This window comes from Salmo salar, chromosome ssa01, assembly GCF_905237065.1.
Source record: "Salmo salar chromosome ssa01, Ssal_v3.1, whole genome shotgun sequence".
NCBI lineage: Eukaryota > Metazoa > Chordata > Actinopteri > Salmoniformes > Salmonidae > Salmo > Salmo salar.
The window spans coordinates 162573095-162599362 of NC_059442.1; the positions used below are offsets into that span (position 1 = coordinate 162573095).

The 26268-nt window shown below is 44.2% G+C and overlaps 1 protein-coding gene across 1 annotated transcript; it reads left to right on the plus strand.

Moving 5' to 3' along the window:
- Positions 1-26268, plus strand: ajm1 (apical junction component 1 homolog). The gene is made up of 2 exons (XM_014144072.2): positions 1-247; positions 20850-26268. The coding sequence occupies exon 2, from the start codon at positions 20904-20906 to the stop codon at positions 24201-24203; it is 3300 nt and encodes a 1099-aa protein (XP_013999547.1). The 5' UTR covers positions 1-247; positions 20850-20903; the 3' UTR covers positions 24204-26268.

Here is a 26268-nt window from a genome sequence, read left to right on the forward strand (position 1 = left end):
GCATATTAGACGCATTGGAAGCCCCGGGTGCAGGTAGTGTGTAGTCAGTCATCCAACGTAGGCTAGATGGTGCAGAGCATACGCAGAAATCCACTAGCAGTTGAGAAAGAAGGAAGAGTAGTACATGGTTCACCGATAAGGCGGATTACAGTTCTACCTCTAAAGATGCTCGATGTCGTCATTGTGTAGCAGCATTGCGTCCCTGTCAAATATGGACAAGCATTCGCTTGGAATATGGACTAAAGCGGTAAGAGTCACGTTATTGGTACTTCACGGTTCTTTCAACAGATATCGACATAAGGAAATACATTTCAGGGGATGTAACATTCTATAGTAGTCTATCCTAAACTATCGTTTGCATCTCAAGCGTCCTCTGTCCTCGCATCCCCATTTTCTAGCGTTCATCTACTCATTGGCAAACTATGGATGCATGCTTAAGCTAATCACGGGAAGGACAGATCATCATGCAATGATTTTGAGCGCACTTCACATACCGACTGCGTCCATACTCCATACTGGATCGATTACAATTCATTTACGTTTTAAAAGCAATTTTACACTTTGGTAGCCTAACGCAATTTGAATGTGCTTAAAATGCGCATCAAATGTGTTTGAACTCTACCATCATAACCTATAAGACCATTATTAATAGTCAGCATCTGTCCTATTCACAACCATGTAGACTACCAACTCATCTGTTTTCACCGAATAGGCTACTGCTTACTGCTGCATTTTGCATTCTTATGGAGAGGTCAAATATCCTTAAATATAGCATTCTTCATCCACAATAAAACCATCTGGTTCCCGCCATAGCCTGTTTCACATCTGGAATTGATAACGTGGGACCTCACAACTCGACGAATTCAAAGCATGTGCAGTCATGGTAATAACCTTATCATCCCCCAAGCACGTAGCTTTACTACACTGTTACTACACAGTAACCACGTGACTGAGGGAGAAAAAAAACAAGCTTCATGGGTTTCCCAACTGAGATTAACCTCCAGCTAAGCATGATGAAATGGCCTGCACAGGTCACGTTGTGCTGGATGCCGAGACTCAATGCAACAAGAACAGAGTGTTATAGGGCATAATGCATAACTGGGTGCAGTCAATGAAGCATAAAACTCCAGGAGGTATGATGCCTTTTTCTTGGTTCAATGGCCCATCACTGTTGAGTATAAATTATTCCATGTTTAGGCTACAATTGAGAGATCAGTTTTAAGGATAGGTTTGTAGAAAAGGTGTGTAGCCGCCATGGTCGTAATACATCCACAGGCAGTATTACTGTTGACCGTGAAATGATATTCGCATAAAATATGCAATATGAATAAGTACACTCAATGCCATTATTAAGGATATCGAATGGATGGACTGTGGTATTTAAGAAAGGGCCAGGCCAGTTTGCATCAGTGGCAGTGGACTAGCCTGGTCCCAGATCTGCTTGTGCTGTCTTTGCAACTCCAATGGTCATTGTTTGGCCTGGCAATAACCATAGGAGTTGGCAAGACAGCACAAACGGATCTGTGACCAGGCTAACAGTGAACAACCAGCAATGTGAAGTGACAAATGCCACAGGGCCAACATTGCAATGGACCTTTCTAGAGTAAGTGAAGTCCTACTATCGATCACTAATGGCATTTTTAGCAGATGTTCTTATGAATTAAGTGATACTTAGTCACACACACACACCACAGCCAGCATGCTTTTTTGTAGGGTGCCGTGCACACCTTTCACCATGGATGAAGAGTAGATTTCATTTGTCTTGAGCAGGGACGGATAACCGAATGGGCACGCAGGGCTGGGGCCCCCCTGGAAGTCGGGGGGCCCTCAGAGAGCATACGGAATTACAGGAAATTAGCTTTTAAACTGCAACATTTTCTCTCAGCCTCATGGCAAAATGTGTATAATAGCAGGAAATGTGCTTATTTCCAAAAATAATAGTGAAAAACAAACAAAATATTAAATTATTTTTTGGGGGGTGGGGGAGGTCGGTGTCAGGGGGCCCCAAATGCGCTAGTCCAGCCCTGGTCTTGAGTTCTTTTTGTAAAGTTTGTTAAAATTCTTAAATAATATTTTTATCATAATATGCCTAAGTGGTAGATGGTATTATTAGTGTGTTTCTCTGGACTCAAAGTGTCCCTTGAGGTCAGCATGTGAAAAATGATTGTTCTTCATGTACACTACACATTGACCATCCATGCCCACATGAACTCACACGTGGCATGTGACAGACATACGCACGCACACACACACACACCCTGCTTTTGAGTGATTCCTTATGAAACCCAAACAAAAAAAGGCCATGATTTTGGGGATTTTCATCAAATGTAATCCATAGAATAGTCCTTTGGAGGAAGGATTGTTGACACGTTTGACATTTGTATCTAAAAGCATAATTGAGAAATAATTAAAGTTGGCATATTAATTACATTTTAGCCTGACCTAGGCCTCTTTTAAGACTCCATAATGTTTCATCTGTTGATGCTACAAAGAAAAAATTGGTGTCATAAGATGCTTTACCGCTTGCTCTGTAATATGATTAGTATTTGGATTTAAATAAAACCATTTGTACATTAGTTTATGAATAGGAAAATATAAACATGAATATAAACTCAGCAAAAAAAGAAACGTCTCTTTTTCAGGACCCTGTCTTTCAAAGATAATTCATAAAAATCCAAATAATTTCACAGATCTTCATTGTAAAGGGTTTAAACACTGTTTCCCATGCTTGTTCAATGAACCATAAACAATTAATGAACATGCACCTGTGGAACGGTTGTTAAGACACTAACAGCTTACAGACGGTAGGCAATTAAGGTCACAGTTATGAACATTTAGGACACTCAAGAGGCCTTTCTACTGACTCTGAAAAACACCAAAAGAAAGATTCCCAGGGTCCCTGCTCATCTGCGTGAACATGCCTTAGGCATGCTGCAAGGTGGCATGAGGACTGCAGATGTGGCCAGGGCAATAAATTGCAATGCCCGTTCTGTGAGACACCTAAGACAGCGCTACAGGGAGACAAGAAGGACAGCTGATCGTCCTCGCAGTGGCAGACCACGTGTAACAACACCTGCACAGGATCGGTACATCCGAACATCACACCTGCGGGACAGGTACAGGATGGCAACAACAACTGCCCAAGTTACACCAGGAACACACAATCCCTCCATCAGTGCTCAGACTGTCCACAATAGGCTGAGAGAGGCTGGACTGAGAGCTTGTAGGCCTGTTGTAAGGCAGGTCCTCACCAGACATCACCGGCAACAACGTCGCCTATGGGCACAAACCCACCGTCGCAGGACCAGGCAGGACTGGCAAAAGGTGCCCTTCACGGACGAGTCGCGGTTTTGTCTCACTTGGGGTGATGGTCGGATTCGCGTTTATTGTTGAAGGAATGAGCGTTACACCGAGGCCTGTACTCTGGAGTGGGATCGATTTGGAGGTGGAGGGTCCATCATGGTCTGGGGCGGTGTATCACAGCATCATTGGACTGAGCTTGTTGCAGGCAATCTCAACGCTGTGCGTTACAGGGAAAACATCCTCCTCTCTCATGTGGTACCCTTCCTGCAGGCTCATCCTGACATGACCCTCCAGTATGACAATGCCACCAGCCATACTGCTCGTTCTGTGCGTGATTTCCTGCAAGACAGGAATGTCAGTGTTCTGCCATGGCCAGCGAAGAGCCCGGACCTCAATCACATTGAGCACGTCTGGGACCTGTTGGATCGGAGGGTGAGGGCTAGGGCCATTCCCCACAGAAATGTCCGGGAACTTGCAGGTGCCTTGGTGGAAGAGTGGGGTAACATCTCACAGCAAGAACTGGCAAATCTGGTGCAGTCCATGAGGAGGAGATGCACTGCAGTACTTAATGCAGCTGGTGGCCACACCAGATACTGACTGTTACTTTTGATTTTGACCCCCCTTTGTTCAGGGACACATTATTCCATTTCTGTTAGTCACATGTCTGTGGAATTTGTTCAGTTTATGTCTCAGTTGTTGAATCTTGTTATGTTCATATAAATATTTACATATTTTAAGTTTGCTGAAAATAAACGCAGTTGACAGTGAGAGGACGTTTGTTGTTTTGCTGAGTTCATGAATACACAAATATGAAATTGTTAATTTGGCAAATTTTCCAATATATCGTTGAACATAATGTACTCTATGGGCATATCAAAGTTCTCAATCCTTCTCAACTCATAACCAGTAATACATGATGTACTCTAACACCTTAGAATTAACATAGGCCTAACCTCTTGGAAACCCACGAAGACCAAGTGATCTTGAACATAGCCTCACTGTACAGCTGTGATGACTTATTTTTCAGTCATTCATTCCTTCATCCATGTTGGCCTAGATATCACTGTCTCACACATAACCCAGTACATGAAAGCCCTGATATTTTCCCCTGTAGCTGGCCATGTCTTTATGTTCAGCTCTAAGGATCATGGAGCACTGGCGATGTTTGGTTGACTGCATGGCTAAATTAAAATGGGCTCCATGTTGCTAAGTATCCGTACCATTTATTTGAGTACAGCTCAGTTGCTAATGGTTAGCCGCTAGCCTGACTCACTAGGCCAGCTGAACTGCCCTGTGGGCTGGAGTATGCCATGTAATGTGTGTTTCTACAAAGTGAAAAACATGGCCTTCTGTGTCCTTCGACCCTACCCTGCTGTGGCCTAATAACAATGACACATCCCCACTGTTTACAAGCTTTATCACTGGGCAAAATGTTTCCATATCAGGGGATATCTTTACATGACACATTTTTGATATTCTACAGAATACAGACCATTTCCAATGCATATTTTACATTTTTGGATTTTGCACCATTTCCTGACAAATTCTGACTCCAGATGTGTCTTTTAGACATATATGATATTGGGATTACTCTGAATATCACACATGGACATTTCCTGTGGCCGGATATAGACTCATTCAATATCCTGAGATATGAGACATCCTATGTTCTCTCTTCATGTTGACAAATACTGACTGTATACATCGCATATCTTGGTTTTCTCAACACATTCAAGATATGAAGCTAGATTGATTCCAGATATGCTTCTCTTGGCTGAGGTCCATATCTGGATATTGATATGCTTTTTGATATGCTGAAAATAAGGAACATTTCTGATGCATTTCTGAGTTTTCAGCACATGCTCAATCCATATTTTTGCACAAATTAGTTTTAAATTCCCGTTGGATATCATACATGGTATGGACGGATATTGACTTATTAGATATCTTCTGATAGGCCTATGTGGACATTTTATTACTGACAGTAAGCCTACAAATACTGACAGTAGGCCTATATAGTATATTTTCTCAGCACATACAATGCATATGCTCTTGACTGAGGTCCATATCAGGGTCTTGATATGCATTTTGATAAGCTAAATAAGGACAAATTAATTTGACCAATATGACATTCATATAATTCTTTCAGACACTAGCTATAATGTTTGTTTTCCCTCTGGATAAAGACGTGTACAAACCACAAGCTAAAAGCATTGTAACTGGTAGCCTAGCAACAAGAATCACATATTTTCTGCTGTGGAGTTCCAATTGTCATTTTTTTTATTTGGGTGCCACAAATTAGTGTGTAAAGAGTGTGTGCTCAAACTGACGACTGGAGAAACAAAGAAGTGAGAAGCTGTTCAGAAAATACCTCAAAGAGGTTAACGCTAAAGTGAGTAGCTAATGTGAGATGTTTTATTTATCTTAGTAACTAGAATCAAGAAATGTAGCTAATTTGGCCAGCAGCCAGTAGGGATAGCTAGCTATCTAGACTTGTTTGGGAAGTAAAAGCTAACTGGTAGCCTAGCTAGCTAACAAATAATGAAATTGCCTTCCCTTCAGGGAAAAGCATTTTTATGTGACAGCTAACATTTTTAAAAGTTTAGGCGTATTTTTGTATTACTAGTTAATATAAGATAGCTAGCTAGCTTGTTCCAGTTAGTTTCTCGTCACGAATGAAGCAGGTAGATAATGGTTATGTGAAATGACAATATTTTCTTGCAATATCGACACAATTTGGATTCATGTTTTATGCATTGACAGTTTGGAGCGGATCACAGACCAACACTACCACCATGTTGGATCTGGACTGCGAGGGACCATCGCTGACGACCCAATCAGCATCCATCGTCCATAACAAACAGGGCAGGCAGGGGGATTGAGGCTGTGCAACTTGTACTTTCTGTTAAATAAATAAAATACATTTTTAGTAAAGATTGGCCTACGTTTGCATCTTTACAGAAAACGTGTTGTGATTGGAGCTCTGGATTTGCTATGCTGCATTTTTTAAACACAAATAGTGGTACTTTGGAAATATTTACTTAGATTAAATATGACGATGTTTGCCTTTCTGTGCCTTGTATAGTCTACTACTGAATATGGTGCAAATGTATGCACAATATATCACCTTCATGTGAAGAAGGACTATGATTTTTTGGCACCTGAACATAATTTGAGGAGGATGAATAGTACATATCATGTAAGGATATTTGTAGAAATTATTATTTTTTGGGGTGGGGGGTTTCCAATACTTAAATGATCAGGTAATGATACATTTCTGAAAATATGTGGATTTGTTCATGCCTAAGTGTAAAGGCTTATATATGCGTCTAGTGGCGCAGCGGTCTAAGGCACTGCATCTCAGTGCAAGAGTCATCACTATAGTCCCTGGTTTGAATCCAGGCTGTATCACATCCGGCCGAGTCCCATAGGGCGGTGCACAATTGGCACAGTGTTGTCCAGGTTTGGCTGGGGTAGGCCGTCATTGTGAATTATAATTTGTTCTGATTTGCCTAGTGAAATAAAGGTTAAATTGTCAGGCGGTGGGTGGAGCTGGTGCATGAAGTCAGGCGCAGGAGAGCAGAGATGAGTGAACAACGCACTTTACTATAGAAAATAGCACAAAGTAACAAAACCAATGTGCGAACAATGCCATACAACACGGGTGAACACAGCACCCGGAACAAACCAGCCGGAAACGTACCAACCCTAACAATAAACAAACACACACAAAGACATGGGGGAAACAGAGGGTTAAATACATGACCAGTAATTGGGAAATGAAAACCAGGTGTGTGGGAAACATAGACAAAACCAATGGAAAATGAAAAGTGGATCGGCGATGGCTAGAAGACCGGCGACGTCGACCGCCGAATGCCGCCCGAACAAGGAGAGGAACCGACTTCGGCAGAAGTCATGACAGTACCCCCCTTGACCCGCGCGCCGACGCGCCGACGCCGGCCTCGGGATGACCCGGAGGGCGAGGCGCAGGGCAATCCGGATGGAGACGGTGGAACTCCCGCAACATTGAAGGGTCCAACACGTCCTCCACCGGAACCCAGCATCTCTCCTCCGGACCGTACCCCTCCCACTCCACAAGGTACTGAAGGCCCCTTGCCTGACGCCTCGAGTCCAGTATAGATCGAACTGAATACGCCGGGGCCCCCTCGATGTCCAGAGGGGGCGGAGGAACCTCCCGCACCTCAGACTCCTGGAGCGGACCAGCCACCACCAGCCTGAGGAGAGACACATGGAACAAGGGGTTAATACGTTAATCGGGGGGAAGCTGTAACCTGTAACATACCTCGTTCAGTCTCCTCAGGACTTTAAATAGCCCCACAAACCGCGGGACCAGCTTCCGGCAGGGCAGGTGGAGGGGCAGGTTTCGGGTCGAGAGCCAGACCCGGTCCCCCGGTGCGAACACCGAAGCCTCACTGCGGTGACGGTCTGCGCTGGATTTCTGGCGCAGCACGGCCCGCTGAAGGTGAACATGAGCGGCGTCCCATGTCTCCTCCGCTCGCCTGAACCAGTCGTCCACCACAGGAGCCTCGATCTGGCTCTGATGCCAAGGCGCCAGAACCGGCTGGTACCCCAGTACGCACTGGAAGGGGGAGAGGTTAGTGGAGGAGTGGCGGAGCGAGTTCTGGGCCATCTCTGCCCAGGGCACAAACGCAGCCCACTCCCCTGGCCGGTCCTGGCAATAGGACCTCAGAAACCTACCCACATCCTGGTTCCCTCTCTCCACCTGCCCGTTACTCTCGGGGTGAAAACTCGAGGTAAGGCTGACCGAGACCCCCAGACGTTCCATGAATGCCCTCCAGACCCTCGACGTGAACTGGGGGGCCCGATCAGACACTATATCCTCAGGCACCCCGTAGTGCTGGAAGATGTGTGTAAACAGAGCCTCCGCAGTCTGTAGGGCCGTAGGGAGACCGGGCAAAGGAAGGAGACGGCAGGACTTAGAAAAATGATCCACAACGACCAGGATCGTGGCGTCACTCTGTGAGGAAGGAAGATCAGTCAGGAAATCTACCGACAGGCCGTTGTGGAACGGGAAAGGGTTGTAACTTACCACTGGGCAGGTGCTTAGGAGCCTTGCACTGGGCGCACACCGAGCAGGAGGAAACATACACCCTCACCCTCACGTCCTCACGTCCTTAGTCAAAGTGGGCCAACCGGAACTTCCCACTAAGACAGCGCACCGTCCGACCGATACCAGGACGACCAGAGGAGGGTGACTTGTGGGCCCAATAGATCAGCCGGTCGCGGACAGCAGATGAAACATACAGATGCCCAGCTGGACACTGGAGGGGAGCGGGCTCTGTACGTAACGCCTGCTCAATGTCCGCGTCCAGCTCCCACCAGGCAGGAGGCCGGTAGTATGGGAGTCTGATCCATGGGCCGCTCCTCTGTGTCATACAGCCGGGACAGTGGGTCTGCCTTTACATTCTGGGAACCTGGTTTGTAGGACAGGGTAAACACAAAGCGGGTAAAGAACATGGCCCACCTTGCCTAACGGGGATTCAGTCTCCTCGCTGCCCAGATGTACTCCAGGTTACGGTGGTCAGTCCAGATGAGGAAAGGGTGTTTAGCCCCCTCAAGACAATGTCTCCACGCCTTCAAGGCTTTAACACAGCCAACAGCTCCCGGTCCCCCACATCATAGTTCCGCTCCGCCGGGCTGAGCTTCTTCGAGAAGAAAGCACAGGGGCGGAGCTTCAGTGGCGTGCCCGAGCGCTGAGAGAGCACTGCTCCTATCCCAGCCTCGGATGCATCCACCTCCACTATGAATGCCAAAGAGGGATCCGGATGGGCCAGCACGGGAGCCTAGGTAAACAGAGCCATTAGGTGCCCAAAAGCCCTGTCCGCCTCAGCCGACCACTGCAAACGTACAGGACCCCCCTTCAAAGAAAGAACAGGCATTTCTCAGCCTTGACGTACAGGTCATGCTCCAACAGTCGTCCAAGTACCCTGTGCACCAGGGACACATGCTCGGCGTGTGTAGCGGAGTATATCAGAATGTCATCGATATACACTACTACACCCTGCATGTGCAGGTCCCTGAAAATCTCGTCAACAAAGGATTGGAAGACTGATGGAGCATTCATCAACCCGTACAGCATGATGAGGTACTCATAATGCCCTGAGGTGGTACTAAACACCGTCTTCCACTCGTCTCCCTCCCGGGTATGCACCGGGTTGTACACGCTCCTGAGATCCAGTTTAGTGAAGAAGCTCGCCCCGTGCATTGACTCAATCGCCGTGGCGATGAGAGGTAGCGGGTAACTGTACCTCACCGTGATTTGATTGAGACCTCGATAGTCAATGCACGGGCGCGGACCTCCCTCCTTCTTCTTCACAAAAAAGAAACTCGGGGAGGCAGGTGAAGTGGAGGAACGAATGTACCCCTGACGCAGGGATTCAGAGATATATGTCTCCATAGCCTCCGTCTCCGCTTGCGACAGGGGATACACGTGACTCCTGGGAAGTGCAGCGTCCACCAGGAGATTTATCGCACAATCCCCCCATCGATGGGGTGGTAATTGAGTCGCCTTCTTTTTGGAGAAGGCGAGAGCCAAATCGGCATATTCGTTGGGAATGCGCACGGTGGAGACCTGGTCTGGACTTTCCACCATAGTAGCGCCAACGGAAACCCCTAAACACCTCCCCGAGCACTCTCGTGACCACCCCGTGAGAGCCCTCTGTTGCCACGAAACAGTGGGATCATGACAGACTAACCAGGGTAGGCCTAGCACCATGGGAAACGCAATAAGGAAGAGACTGATTCTCTCCTTATGACCCTCCTGCGTCACCATGCCCAAGGGCGCGGTTACCTCCCTGATCAACCCGGACCCTAATGGTCGACTGTCTAGGGCATGAACTGGGAAGGGCATATCCACTGGAACAATGGGGATCCCGAATCTATGGGAAAATGATCTGTCAATGAAATTCCCAGCTGCACCTGAATCGACGAGCTCCTTATGCTGGGAATGCGGGGAAAACTCAGGAAAAGTAACGTTCAAACACATGTGGGCAACAGAGAGCTCTTGTGAGCAAGGTGCCGGCTCACCTGGGTTGACGTGAGAGCGCCCTGCCTGCTGCCTCGACTCCTAGAGGAACCTCCCCAGCACCGACCGGCAGCATGCCCTCTGCGGCCACAGATGGTGCATGAAACGGAACCTCCTCCGGTCTCCCTAAGCGCAGCACCTCCCAGCTCCATGGGCTTTGGAGCGGTGGTGCTGGGGGATGGAACCGACAGACCCCGATCTGGACGTCCGCGGGTAGCCAGCAGGTTATCCAACCGAATGGACAGGTCCACCAGCTGATCGAAAGTGAGGGTGGTGTCCCTGCAGGCCAACTCCCGACGGATGTCCTCGCGCAAACTGCAACGATAGTGGTTGATCAGGGCCCTGTCGTTCCATCCCACACCAGCAGCCAGGGTCCGGAAGTCCGAAATGCCACAAAGCAGGACTACATGTATTTTTAGATCTCGCCCCCCCCATCAATGCACCGGAAGCCGTCATAGGGTGTATCATTCAGCGCGCGAATCCCTGACCTGCCTTCCTCCTGGGCAATTATATGTGAAACACATCTCACTGTCCTAGAAATGCCTCAGATATGATGAAAACAAGCCCAGATTCCCCCAGGGTGAAATTCCCCTTGAAGCGGGGTTATGGGTATGTGAACTCCAAACATTTTGTACAACATTTAATAACTGAACAAACTGATTTGAGCTCTTTTGAACATATAGAAAATGACACATATATGCCAATAAAAGGCCCATCTGGAATGTACAGTGCATTCAGGAAGTATTCAGACCCCTTGACTTTTTCCAGATTTTGTTACATTACAACCTTATTAAATAAAAACATTTCCCTCATCAATCTACACACAATACCCCATAATGACAAAGCGAAAACAGGTTTTTAGAAATGTTTGCAAATGGAAAAAATGAAGGGGAAAAAATGAAGTATCACATTTACGTAAGTATTCAGACTCTTTACTCAGTACTTTGTTGAAGCACCTTTGGCAGCGATTACAGCCTCGATTCTTCTTGGGTATGACGCTACAAGCTTGGCACACCTACAAGATTGATAAAGGGGAAAGCTTGTAGATTGATAAAGGGGGAAAAAACAATTTAATCAATTTTATAATAAGGCTATAATGTAACAAAATGTGGAAAAAGTCAATGGGTCTGAATACTTTCCGAATACACTGTATAATTCTGAACTCCTTTCGAGGACAAGTCCATTGACGCAGTCAGCATGAGTGATCGCTAGGACAACCAGATGTAAAACTGATGCATTGCACCTTTGAGGATGGGAAACACTGGAACAGAAGCATGGCTGAGGCCGCCACACGCCACGCTTTGGAATAAAAACTATGTAGTGGTTAAAGTAAGAAGATGATTGGATCATGAGCTTGCAAACCTATACAGATGGAGAGAATATGAGATTACGTCAAGGTTGCGCCCATTAATATGTTGTCCCTTTGTAAGAGATGTACCATTTGTATACCCCCCACATAACTTCCACTGTAGTACACAGCACAACAGCGTGTGCTATCCAGCTCTCACAGATAGAAAGGCTGAAACACACTTGTATTGTTGTGCCGCATATCTACATATCTGGATTATCACTGCTAATATATAAAAAATGTATTATCACTTGACTATAAAGAAGGTCCAAGCCTTAAATTGGCCATTGAAATGCTTTCAATGGATATACCGTACATTGCCACAATATGACAAACCTGGCGCCATAGTGATATTCTGTAACGAAGAACCCGGTTTTGGTGCTATTGATTTTACAATGAAGTGTGGTTCAATCTCAATATCTGACTGTTCTATTTATACACTTTCAGTGTTTCCTCAACCACTCTGTTGCAACTTGCCATCCACCTAAAAGAGCTCGGATGTTGCATTGGGGTGGCTTTGCGCCACGCCTGGAAAGCAATGTTAGGGGAAAGACTGGAGTGGCGTTGGGTGCCTTTGCTCGGCGTTCTTAGTGGGTTTGTTTAGATGAATTCATGCAGTACCCGGGGCCTCTGGCTGGATTAGACAGATTAGAAAGTGGAGGGGTGGATTGAGTGACAGGGCAAATATTGGGATGGGACGCTGTCAGGGAGTCTGATTGCGATGGAATTAACAAGACCAGTTATGGGCTGCGAAAATGGGGCAACTGGGGAATGAGATGGGGGGATAGATAAAGAGAGAAAGAGGGGGGCAGAGAAAGACAGGGATATGGTGATGGAAAGAGAGAGTGAAAGAGAGAGAGGCCTTTGGCAATGCATGGTAAACTGGACTGTTAGGCCACGAATGACATCTCCACAGATGACGCTTTCATAGAAAGACCATCCAGTGTGTCCTCTGCGTGCTTAGCACCAAAATCAACGTTAATCACTCATTCTCATCTGTTGTTACCCAGCCAGCGGTGACACAAAGCTGTAGCTCTTGTGATGAAGACAAGACAGGCATTAGCTAATGCCTTAGATGTCTCAGAGTATCAAGACGACGAGATGATGAATGCGTTGCATTGCTGTTCTGACGCATCCATTCACTAACAAAGGTGATAAGGGGGTTGAGGTTGATGTACTGCTTATAATAGAGCATCTCTACTCCAAGCTAAAAGTTCTCTATCAAGAGATCTCTATGTGGGTGATTCTCATGAAACACAAAACATGTTGCTGTAGTTTGTCCATAAATCATAAAAATTGTATACTAGTTGAAGTTTACGTTAAACTATAATATTTATTATATACAAACACAGTGTCTGTGGACATGTATGTCATTAACGTAATACATTTTCAAGTTCCTGTAAAAACCAATCAGTTTTAAATAAAGTTTTGTTTACCCACGATGCATCATCTAGTGGAGTAGTAGAAGCTAAGTTAGTTTATTCATTTATATGCCTTCAGAATTAGGTTATTATTCTCAAACACCCCCTTCACCCCACTTCTCATTACCGAAACAGCTAAAAAGTCCAATTTCGAAGAAAAAAAAGTCTGATTAAATTTTATTAGAATTTCATTTGAACATTTTTTATTTTCAGTGTTATGTTTAACTCAGGCCTTTTCATTAGGGGAACAATGTTAAAAAATACAAAACATATATTTGTTTTTAACTTTTTTGGACTGTTACATTAATGCTAATGTTTGGGAAATTGTGATAGGACATTTCTTAAAAAATGAGAATGATAGTAGCCTTGCATGTTAGACTAGTCAACAAACTACTGATATCATGTGAGTTTTGATAATTAGAACACTGTGTGTGTGTGTGGGGGGGGTTGAGACAGCAGATGTCTTTTCGATTACAAGTCATGCTTCACAAATACACTTTAGAGTGACTGCCCACTAGGCCCCCTGGACAGCTGTCGCAGTTAAGTGACATATTAAGCTCTGGTGATTGAACATTTCCCCATCCTGTATATGAGCCTAGCTCTTCTAAAACTGTTTCATGATCAAGTGGTACCTTTTCAGAAAGGCTCTCTCTGCTCCTCAGCAAGCAGTTTGTCCACTCTGTATGTGGACTACAGTCATCGTAACATCATGTTTTGTAATATTGCATGTGAGAAGGCTAAGCAGAATGACAACCAGCTGGAAGATGTTACACATCAAGACAGAAGTACTTCTCCGACTCACAACTTGACAAGACAGTCATACTGTAGCTGTGAAGGGCCAAGCTCATTGACATTACATGAGGCCAGGGGGGACTATTCTTGAGGGCACGATGTCACAGAAAGCTCCTATAGAGAAATACATGGTGTAGAACAGACATGGTTCACTGTCATTTAGAATGAAGAAGTGTCTCACCTCCATACATTAGCCTACATTCATATCTGCATAATTCTCTGCACACCTGCTAGAGAAGCTGCAGGTGCAAAGAAGTGACTGTGGAAAGGGAATACTCCACACTACACTACATCTTGCTGTGTTACCATGGTCAGAAGCTCAGACACTCAGGAGTTTTGATGAAAGCCACTGAATGAAAAACATGTCTCATTACAGTCTGTGTAATGTTGGAGGGAGATTTCCTGTTCCCAGTATCTGCAAAGCTCTGAAAAGTTGTACTCCACTGAATAAGCCCCAGGTGTTATTAGGTAAATAAAGGTTTAGTTGTGTTGTTACAATGGCAAGGTTGTGGGTTCAATTCCCACAGGGGACAAGTTTGAAAATGTATGCACTCACTACTGTAAATTACTATGAGTTAAAGTGTCTGCTAATGTGCATTTGATGATGGGTTGTATGGTGGGTGTGGTGAGGAAGAAATCCCAGGTGTTCCATTGTTTAGGTCCCCCTGAGTCAGGCTAGAGGTCAGATGAGGTTTAGGGTGTGGTGTTAGAGGGAGGGGTGAGGTGGCTGTGATTTGTCACCAGGCAGACCAGCATGGCCAGATGGTCCTATGAAAGATCTGACGGGAGGGAGCCAATAATAGGAGGACATTGGAGAGGCACTTATCACTTATCAGTCCCACTGATGGGACTCCTATAGTGTCCTCACAAAACATCCCATTGCACCATTCACTTGTTTTTTGCTTCTTTCAAACGATTCCCACAAAATAGAATTGCAAATTCCCATACGACGAGGAAGTACTGCTAGTCCTTATTGTGCCCGCACTGTTTTGTACACAGTGAAGGTCCAGGTCATCATGTCACTCTATAGATAGACAGTATGTTGTAATTGTGAGCAGGGCTTGGGTTCTATGCCATTCACAGGGCTGGCCATTGTGCTATCTTACAAATGGGCGGGCTACACAGGAATTGCTGGAGAGCCAGGTCTTTCATGGAGCGGGCCTGTTACTTTGACACTCAGCTCATTTGGCAGAAAGAGGTTAGACAGTATGCAAGGCTGCAGATTATTTAATACACAGTGGCACCAGACAGAAACATGTGGACGAGGAAGTGATGATGGAGGCTTTCGGATCCCACTATTAGCTATCCGCTGCTATCTCATCATTGTCATAGTAACTAGTCAGTGCCGCCCACTTGTAGCGTTTTTTTGCAGTGTTAAAATTAATTACCTGCAATTCTACACATTTTGCCACGACTTATGCCATGTTCATATGATATCTGTGTGCAAGTGACTAACAAAATCAATGGGGGCCCCTGCAGGTCAGGGACCCTGAACACATGCCCTGCATGCCTGGTCGGTAATTTGGTGATAATTAGGCCTAGTACAAGGTTTAGATAGCTGGCTAGACTAACTTATCTTTAGATTTTTTTTTGACATAGCTAGTTGAGTGACTACCATAACAAGTGGGAAACTACTGATGCACTACCACATTTCAAAATGGCACCTTGTGTATTCAACTTTTCTAATTCAACAGTTCCCCCCCTATAGCACAGCTCAATGTCTGCTATAGGAAGAGGCAGCTCTGTAAGTAATTGTCAAGTGGTGGGGTCGACTTTGGTCATTTTTTCGAGGTTAAGTTTCTTACATTCTGTCCTCATATTCATGAAAGCACAGCTGACATCTTGTTCAAAATGCAGGCTGCTAAGTCTAAATTTGGCCAAGATACAGTATATGAAAATATTTGTATCTTTAAAATTGGGGGGAGCTGCTACAATGAGTGTCACTCATAGCACTTTATCTTTCCAGATGTGTTACAAAGCTCATCAGTATCTAGTGGATTTGAATGAATGGTCTAACACAGAAACAGGTGAAGGCCGTACTACTATGGTTGGCAGGGGAAATGCTTAGGGAGACTGAATGCTCCAAGCGCACTAGTGTGTAAGTGTTACACATTCAGATGGATAAGGGGCTTTCATTGGAGCCATTGATTTGACTCCCTGGCTTTGAATCGTAACAGCCTTTGCCTTTCAACAGGAACGTGATGCCTCTTGGGGACTTAAGGGCTGCTAGTGTCTTCACATACTGTAGTAGCACACAGCTGGGTTCAGCAAGTTGTGGAAGAGACCATACAAACCTAGTCCTTAGCGCGTCCATTCTGGGCTGTATTTTCAGCTGGCGTTAAGGAGGCGCAAGTGTCAAACGCACGTTAGTTTGCATTTTCGACCCGTTAAAGACAGCGATCTGCTATTTTCAAAATGTTGCGCAAGGATTAGTAATTGACCTGTCTTATAGCAGCTCGTTGGCTCTCAGATGGGAGGGGTGGAACTATTTGAGGTGTGTCCTTAAGAACATGATCCAGAGTGCTAATTTCAGGCAGCGCGTCTTGGGTTATTTAATACCAACCAAAAGCTGGTTTTAGTGGTAATGCGGTTGGTTTTGGCATGAATTTTGACATCGGAAACGCAGCCTAACCAGTCGAGACACACACTGCCCATATGCACATGGAATAATATGCTTTTGGTGCTTGTATAATTCGTATTTAGAAACTGCTACCCTTACCCCAGGCCTACTAGAATGAAGGCTGGTTCAACAGCATTGGCTAGTGTTTTTTCTATCTTGGCGATGTTATGATATCATTACATTTCACATGTATTTGTTGTTGTAAAAAAATTAAAAATAAGATTGTTTGTTTTTCTTTTAATTTATTACAACCAAACATAGAATGATTCACCTTGGTTTTATGGTGACACGTATACAATGCAACTTCTGGAGTCGTGTGAATGGGATCTGCTCTGTAAAATGGTTCCCATTATGTTCATGAAACATATTTGGGAGCAATACAACGGTGAGTGGACATTCTCCCTTTCTCTTTATATTGGATCCTTTTCCAGCTGTGAAATGTTTGGATGTGCGTGAAACCCTCCATCGTCTGTCTTGTTTGAATATTAAATGCCCACATGGAGAAATGATGGTGCCTGTAAGTGTTATATTTAAAACAAGTTGTTATTTCGTTTCTGTAAGCTATTTAACAAACCATAACGGATTGACTTTGGAATTGGAGTTGATTCCAAGGCAATACATAAAAGACCGCAAATACACAACTTGAAGCAACTTGGAGCACTATCTGATTGGCCAACTTGTTTATTTATCAAAATTCAGCCCTTTTGCACCAGTGCCAGCAAATCCACCGATAATTGTGGTTGTGAAAATAGCACAAATATTTCTGACAGACCCCCGAACCAATAGCTCTACCACCAACGCTTAGATTTACCATTGCGTTAGAGGTTTGTTAAAATAGAGCCCTCTGTGTCAATGCGTAGGCCTGTTTCTCCTTCCATGTGCTGAATGACGTGAACATCTGCTGAGTTCGCTTTACACACCACTGCTTGTTCACAAAAGTGACATCACTGCATTTCTTACCAAAGCTCTTTGTTTTACGCGGTCCCTTAAGATTGAGAGACAAGGCTCTTATTCATATCTTCGCTGTTTAGTTTGTTAGCTTGTTTTTCAAAATGTTTGTGTCACATGCTATTATGGGGACAATACTGTACAAAGAACCTGCCTGCATGAGCTTGGTACAGACATGGTTTCAATGCGGGTGCATTTAAATGTATCCATATGGCATTGAATACATTTTCAGCAGCAGACCACTTAGTCCTCTCTCCCAAAATAGAATTTTGGAACGAGCAGGTTTGTTGTAATAATTGGCGAATAGGGATGGTGCACATGCCAGATCAGCGTAGCGATTGTATATGAGCCGTGTAGAGAATTTTGCTCATGAATGAACTGCACAGCCAGGAAGAATCTTAGCTGAATAATTCATGTCCATCTGCGCAGGCAGAGGTATGGGCAGGTAGGCTCAGCTGGCACCTGCAACCATTCACACACATTCACACGATCACGTCAGATGTGAAGACCCCAATAAAGCACAGTGCCGTGGAAGAGAAAGGTGGAAGGAGAGGCCCAGTAGTGCTATGATAGAGTAGTAATAGAATGAGCTAGACCTTAAAGGGATACATTGGGATTTTGGCAATGAAACCCTTTAATTAGTTCCCCAGAGTCAGATGAACTCATGGATTCGATTGTTATGTCTCAGTATCCAGTATGAAGGAAGTTAGACGTAGTTTCGCGAGTCAATGTTAACTAGCGCTAGCAAAATGACTGTAAGTCTATGGTATCTACTAGCATGCTAGCAGTTACCATAGGCTTCCAGTCATTGCACTAAAGCTAGTTAGCAACTTCCTTCCTGGAGGGGTCTGGGGGTAGAATCTGAGGAAGATATGTAACTTGTTGTAACTTGTCACTCTGATGTTAAAAGCGAGTCTTAGCAGAAATGAAAACATAAAAAAAGAATAATAATTGCGGTGGCGGCAACTAATTTAGTGGAAACACTGACGTCACTACTAATACTATTACAGTGCATTTCTCTCTCCTTGCCAACTGTGTGTCTCTGTCATTAACTTTTATGTTCCAGTTGTGCTGAGCCATTTAAAACAGGGTGAGATAATCCTGTTACGAGAGCTGAGAATGCATCCTTCTTCCCGCGCTGGCACGTCAACATGCAGCCGTATTCATGAAAGATCACGTGGGGATTCCGTTGTGGATCGGTGTGATGCATATAGGGTTGTTATAGACATTTTTCTTTGCAGAGGCTGAGTGCTGTCGGCCACGTGATGGTCACGTGATCTTGAGGGATCATGAGAAGCCGCCAAGTGAGACTCACCACGGAATGGATTAACATAATCCTGTAGGGAACGTGTGTGATGCTTGATGGTCTTCATTTACATATCCCTGAGGTTGGACCAGAAACACAAAACAATATGAGCATCTTGTTCCTCACACTTGAGCGTGTTTTTAATGAATGCTGAAAACAGTTAACCCTTAAAGGCTAGACAGAAGGGGGGGGGGGGGGGGGATTGGTTTAAGCCTCCCTCTCTTGTAGACAGAGGACAGCGAATTTAACCCAGTTTTCTTTTTCATCTTGTGTGTCACAGTAACACAGTTGCAGCTTGTGGTTTGGCTGAAGGCATTAATAGGAGGTACATGACAAGTATTGTCTTATTTAACATTTAGCCATCAGCTTTTTCTGTAAGTCTTCACCTTACAGCAAACATTAATGCTTTTAACCATAGGTGTATCATGTGTATCATAGTGTATCATGCTTTTTGATGTGCTGGTGAGGCATTTCAGGTATATCTAGATGCTGTCTCTCAATCAACTTGTACATTATACCAAAAACAATCATGTGCCCTTTAGGTAGAATAATGCACCTTGGTTTGCAAGTAGCAGCGGTAACAGTTTCTGGTTCCCTTACATGGGGCCCCATAGGAGTTACAGAGCTGGTGTTGTTGCGGTGTTGCTACGTTGCAGGTGCCCATATGAACGTACAGCGAATGTTTCACTGCATATCTGTCTAGACTGAGGAAATGGATGTGGGAACACCTGCATTTACACATGCCCTAATATGACTAGACCCCCATTGACTGGGAACAAAGGTTATCTGTAGGTCAAATCCTTTCAACATGCTATGCTTCCAAGTATTTAATTAAATCATAAATCCATTATCTTTGTCCGTTTGTCCGTTGTCAGATAAATTAGGAATGTTAGTGAGCTCAGTACTATTTCAGGCGTTTGTAAATCGATGGTGTACTTGCACTTTGGTGTACTCTTGATGTCACGGTTGTTGTCGTTAGTAAATGAGATTGTTGTCCCGTCTCTGGCAGTGGCAGCTTGGTCCCTTGACATTTAGCTAAGACAAGATGAAGTGAAAACCCTCAAGAGAAACTATTTTGAGCCTTGAATCCATTTCTTGCTGTTCTGCTGTCAACTGTGATAAGAACAAGTAATTGAGAAAAGTGTTTTAATGAAGTTGCAAATGGAACGTTTAGTAAGAGAAGTTACATCTTTTGAAATGGAATATTTACAGTTTAGGAATATACAGCAGTTTATATTAATCTAGGGATCCGATAAAAGTTTATAAAACAATCTACATTTATACACAAAATATTCATCCTTTATGATAATGGAAAAACAGTTGCAGATGTAACACATTGATACCATTAATGTTCCATCCACACGGCTTTGATATTAGTAATTACGTAGTCATTACAGGCCTGTTATGAATCAAACCTACTATGCAATACTCAAACAGAAACATTAAGATTAAAATGCATGAAGAAATGTTTACTAACCCTCTTATTATTTATGTCTATGGGGTTTTAACTGGCATTCTATTTACAAACATCCTTAACTCATCCGTAACTCATGTCATCTTATTTTGGGATTTGACAGAATTATTTACGCTGGTTTATTTAGTGTGAAGCTTGTGTGGGTGTGTGTTAGCGTAAACAAGGCTCAGTTAGATAGACAGTGTTGACTGCTTGCTAGATCTCCAATCAGTCTATCTATGGGGATCAGGATTAAGATAGCTCTGTGTGATTCTCCTGTACACCATGGGCAAAACGTGTTGAGTAATGTTTTATTTTAACCTTAGGGCTAGATGCAGTGTCAACAGCAAATGCATGTTGATCTAGGATATCTTTGATTTACCAGTAGAGATTTTCAATCTGTGGTAATTCCAGTTCTTTGTCTATGTGAGTGTACTATATAAGGGTCCCACGTTTTACGTCAAGCTCTTCACCCTCTACTCTGTCAATCATCCTTTATGAATTTGTATATTCAATACATGTGATGCATATTACATTGCACACATGAACATGAATTTTGCTTACACATGTTTCTTTCTTTTTACCTCTGCAGGGACCGTCAACCTTAAATCAACTTGATGGGGAAAACTAGGAGAGTCCCTTTAAGATGACACGCACAGACCCGCCTGACATACTGGTATCGACTGTGTATAAAGATATAAAAGTGTTCCCTGTTTCTTCGCACTCCAAGTCCTCCCAACCCCCCGAACAATGTGATTCCCCAAACCGAAGCACACTGGACAACAATCAGGATAACAAGAGGCACTGCCGTTCCTTTGACTACAAGTCACTGGAGTACCCCAAACACCACACGTTCTCAATGGAGCACCCTTACAGGAGGGCTGATAGGCATGCTGCTAATCCAGACATGGCCTGGAATGCCTTGGGCCGCCAGCAGGGATACCGCTTTTCTGCACCGGACATTTTCAACCACAGACTGACCCCTCAGCCATTGGTCTCAGACATGGCTAGTGAGGTGGTTGTTCCAGTGCAAAGGAAAAGGACCAGGTCAAAAAGTGCCCCCAGAGTCCAAACTAACCTTACCCCTGTGTCCTTTGAGGAGTCCCCTTCCATGGGGAGGAGGGGTAGGGAGGCCCGGAGGGAACCTAGGGACCCTAACTGGAGACCAGAGGTGTCACCACGTAGGGAGTGCTCCTACGCAGCAACCAGGGCACTAATGCATGAGGTGCATCCCATCAAGCTCCAGCCACAGAGGAGTGATGCTAGCCGATATTCACCCCTCTATGTTGCTGACCATGTAGAAGAGGGAGGGCGGGACAAGCCAGCCACCAGCCCTCACGTCAGGTGTCGGGTGGACATCAAACCAGATGTGGCTGTCTTGCAAAATGCTGGACGGAAGCCTGCTACACCCAGAGTTGACATACCTTGGCAGAGGTACCCTAGTGGAGGAAGCAGGAGCCTGACAGTACCTCGCCATTTCACCTTCTCAAGGACCTCAACTCCCACTGACTCTTTTGGTGGTGAGTATGGGCAGGCATACCAGTATTCCCGCAGCATGCCAAATAGTTACATTCAGCCCATGGAGATGCCTCTGCAAAGAATGCCTTCCCCAGGTGATTACTATGGCAGGGAACGCAGGGCTCATTCCAGCCCCAATGTGCCAACCAAATTATTTTATGCAGACGACCCTGGGAGGTATGTGGCCACAGCCCCTCCCCAACCAAGGACTTACTATCAGGATGATCGCTATAGTATGCCAAGTCAAAACCTTACTCCCAAAATGCAGTATGTACAGGATCCAAGGACCCGCGTGGTGCATACTGTACCAGCCCGATCCTATTACACAGAGGTAGAGCCTTACCCATACCCAGTTCAAGCTGCATATCCGAAAGCCTATGCAGCAAGTGAACCAGGGCCATATATCATTCAGACCCCGCCGGCAAGAACATTCTATGGAGATGATCTAAGGACTTATCAAATTCAGTCTGTTCCCCCGCGGATATATTACGCAAATGAGATGTATACACCTTCACAGGAGCATCACATTCCAGCAAGGGCATATTATACAGAGGGGCGTCGACATGCGCGAGTCGTCCAGCCTCAACCAGATGACTGGTATGGCTCTGAGGTGTCTGGTTATTCCACCCATCACCCTGCCTCATATGGCTCTCAGGTCACACCGACCAGAGCTGTTAGGCAAGAGCCAGCGCTAACACCATGGTATGCTAACCCATGCATTGAGCCGCCACGAATCGGCACTGATTCCAAACCTTACTCGAGGTCTTGGGATAATATCCTCAACTCCCGTGTGGAGAGGGAGCAGCCTATTCCAGTTCAGCGGGGTCGGAGTTATGAGAATCTTATTGCCCAAGCAAAGCGCACTGCGTCTGAAGACGACAGACCACAGCCAGTAGTTGTCAACCTTTCCAGTTCACCGAGACGCTATGCAGCCTTGTCTTTGTCTGATAACTCTCTAATTGACAAAAGCCCAACATCGGAGTCAGGGAAGACCACCTCTAGTAAGCTCTGGTTCGTCGCCCCTGAGATTACCATCACTGATAATGACATTCGACCAGGCAACCTTAACAAGTTCGAGGCACGAAGAGCCAGCTGGGATGTGCTGCACTCTAAAAGTGCTGTGGTTCCAGAAGCTTCTCAGCCAGACACTATGTCCTGCTCTGTGGACTCTACCAAAGAAAAGACGCACAACAGCGCCTCTCTACAGCAAAGCCTGGAGCAACTTGATGAGCTTCTAGCTGATCTTGTTACTGACTACAAACCCCCTGCCACTAGGAGGCCAAGTGAGGATTTGCTGGACCAACTCAAGAAGCTGATCGATGAAGAAGAAGCAGCATCTCTGTCCAGAAAGGGTTCAAAGGCAGGGTCAGAGGAACCACCCTTGGACAAGCAACCCACCTCTATAAGAATGAACCCTGACGCCCTTCGAGATATGGACTGCAGCAGTGATGCCCTGAGGAGTGCAGATGAGTGCTCCCCAGACCAGAGCCCAGACGAGGACGACAGCATGATGTGCTCAAACAACAAATGCCGACGGACAGAGACCCTATTCAATGCTTGCCTCTACTTCAAATCCTGCCACAGCTGCTACACTTACTACTGCTCCCGCAACTGCCGCAGGGAGGACTGGGACATTCACAAAGAGAGTTGCCTGTATGGCCGAATCGGCAGCGTGTGCCGCCATATCATCAAGCACTGCCGGGAGACTGTCGAGGTCCACAAAGCCTTCTCGCGCATTGCCAAAGTTGGCTTCCTTTCCCGGGGAAGGGGAGTGCTCTTCCTGGGATTCCCAAACCCAGGGTTGTCCGGTAACTTCCTACAATACGGCCTGGAGAGCCTCCAGATGTCCCCGACTTACCTGTCTCTACGGGAGCTGGACGGCTTCAAGGACAACCTGGGGGAGTATTGCAAGGAGCTCCAGGAGGCAGGCAAGGACTATGACCCAAACGAATGTTTCCTCTTGAATGTATCCATTGCCGTCGGCGAACAAATGCCTGACGGACCTTCACCAAGGAATCAAGCCCCAACTGTCAGGAAATATGCCAAGGTGGCGCTCGCCTCCTACAGCCCGGAGAAGAGTAAGGTTCACAAGAAAGAGAGGGATATGGAGACGTTGATCCTCACGCCACCCCCTGGAATGGCTGACATCGACAATGAGGGAGAGGAGGGCAGGAAGGCCAGGGAGATCTGCTTCATCAACATCCAGCGGGAGCTGCGAATTCGAGGGGTTTTTCTACGCCACGAATATCCAAAGGTATACCAGCAGCTCTGCGAGTTTGTGGAAAGTAACAGGAGGTTCACCCCCACAACCATCTACCCCATTGACAAGAGGACTGGTAAGCAGTTCATGTGCATGATCATGGCTGCTTCTGAGCCCAGAACACTGGACTGGGTAGGCACCCCCCATCTCCTCGATGACATTATTTAAGTGCACCTTTGGTTGTACATATATATGTATAGAAATACATATATATTGTTATACATATCTATATATCAAGCCTATTTATTATAAATGTTTATAGATATGTATTTTACTATTGAAAAGAGATATATTCATGTCTGTGGGGTCAGTATTATTCATTCTTGGAATATTGCCTGTCAGATGCGGATATGAGTAGAATAGGCTCCATTATTTATTTATTTCATCTTTGAACTTAATTCACCATTTAGTAAATGTATTCACAACATTAATCTTTTATTGGTGCCAGGTCATTTTCTATTCCATTATTCTGCATTATTCTTTTTGGGGTAGGATTTTTGGTAGTAAAACTTTTTTTTGTATTAATTAAACATTTCTAAATGCATTATTTGAGGCTAAGTAAAAAGTGACTAAGTAAAACGTGACTATTTTTCATATCTGATTAAAGTGGCATATAATGCAGAACATTTTAAAACATGTATTATTTTCTTAGCTACTCAAATACTTTCTATGCAAAGAAAAATGCTTATTGGGATAATTTCCACATTCTAGTAAAACTGTTATTTGCGCTTGATAAAAGGATACAGAAATACTATTTATATTATATTATACAATATTATATTATATTATCCAGTATCCACAGGACATAACTATCCTTTTAGAATTTCACATATTTTATTAACTCTAACAAAAATAAACAGTTTTTGATGTAATTGAAATTATATTTTGGGTGGATTTAAACTAGTTCCTCAGAATGCTCAGAAAGACACTGTTTAATGAAAAAAAGGAAAGCTGTGCTAATATAATCCTCTTAGAAAGGGGTTTCAAAGTCTCACTGCTTAGATTGGTAGTGCTGTAAATTGTTACCTTTTTCCTGAAAGTGGTTTTATTGACGTGAGTTTCAATATAATTAATTCAATGGTGCTTTAATGTATGCTTGGTAGAATTACTGGAGCAATAACGGACTTGAAGATTAACGTAAAATGATTGATATGGTACCAGTCGTGTGTTATACACAATAGGTGTTGGCTTGTACTGTTCAATTTGAAACACTGTGAATAGTAAAAGAAGTCAATCATTCATCAACTTTAGACATGGTTGGTACCGTGGAATCATGCAATCTCATATAAGCTAGTTTATAAATTGCTATTTTTACATAATTTACAGAGCATAATATATATGAATTAGCGAGCGAGATTTGCAACAGTTATTGTCCTTAGAAAAAGGTGAGCCAGGTTTGGCAACAGTAGCTGTATGGTATGTAAAGTTTAAATGCTTGAAGAAGTTAGTTGTGTATTTGTGCTGCACTAGGTTGATTACGTGTGTGATATTTTTTGTATGAGAATGAGAACCTTCAAAAAGAAAAGGGGATATGAACAGCTATGTTGTCTCATAATTATACTTTTATTTAGCCTCAGTTTGCAGATTAAAATATCAAACAAAACCTCAGTATCCAGGAAATGTTACAAAGATTTCTCTAAAATGTTATTTTAGACAGATCTCTTTGACATGGGACTCACATACATATATATATTGTTTCTAGGTGAAATTGACAATTTTTCATTACTCTATGAATTCTACAGTTTATTTTAAACCAATGTTCAGTATCTACTGCTCTTTTGAGCTCAAATATCTGTCAGCAGCAGGTTTACATAGAGTTCATTCATATCATAGCTCAACAGTTTCTGAGGAAGGACTATTGTTTATAGCCTGTAGCACATATTTCAGATATACTTGTTTGGCTGACTGGATGTGTACAGATGCAATGAGAAGTAACTGACTGCATGTAATTGTATTTCTTTTCCCCAGCTTTATCATAACCTCAATGATGACAAAATACAATAACCTGCTTGATGATTTGATATTTAAACATGGTTGAGATCTATTATACTATAGAAAAAAATATTGATATTTTTTATTGTGTCAGCCATTCAAGTGAAAACAAGGAAATAAAGAGACCTCAAATTAAAAATGTTTAGAAAATGTTGTTTGTTGTATTTTTTCTACTTTCATCATATGTATCTGAGTATGTGATATTTATAAAGCATATCTAATAAATGGAATGGGAACACTG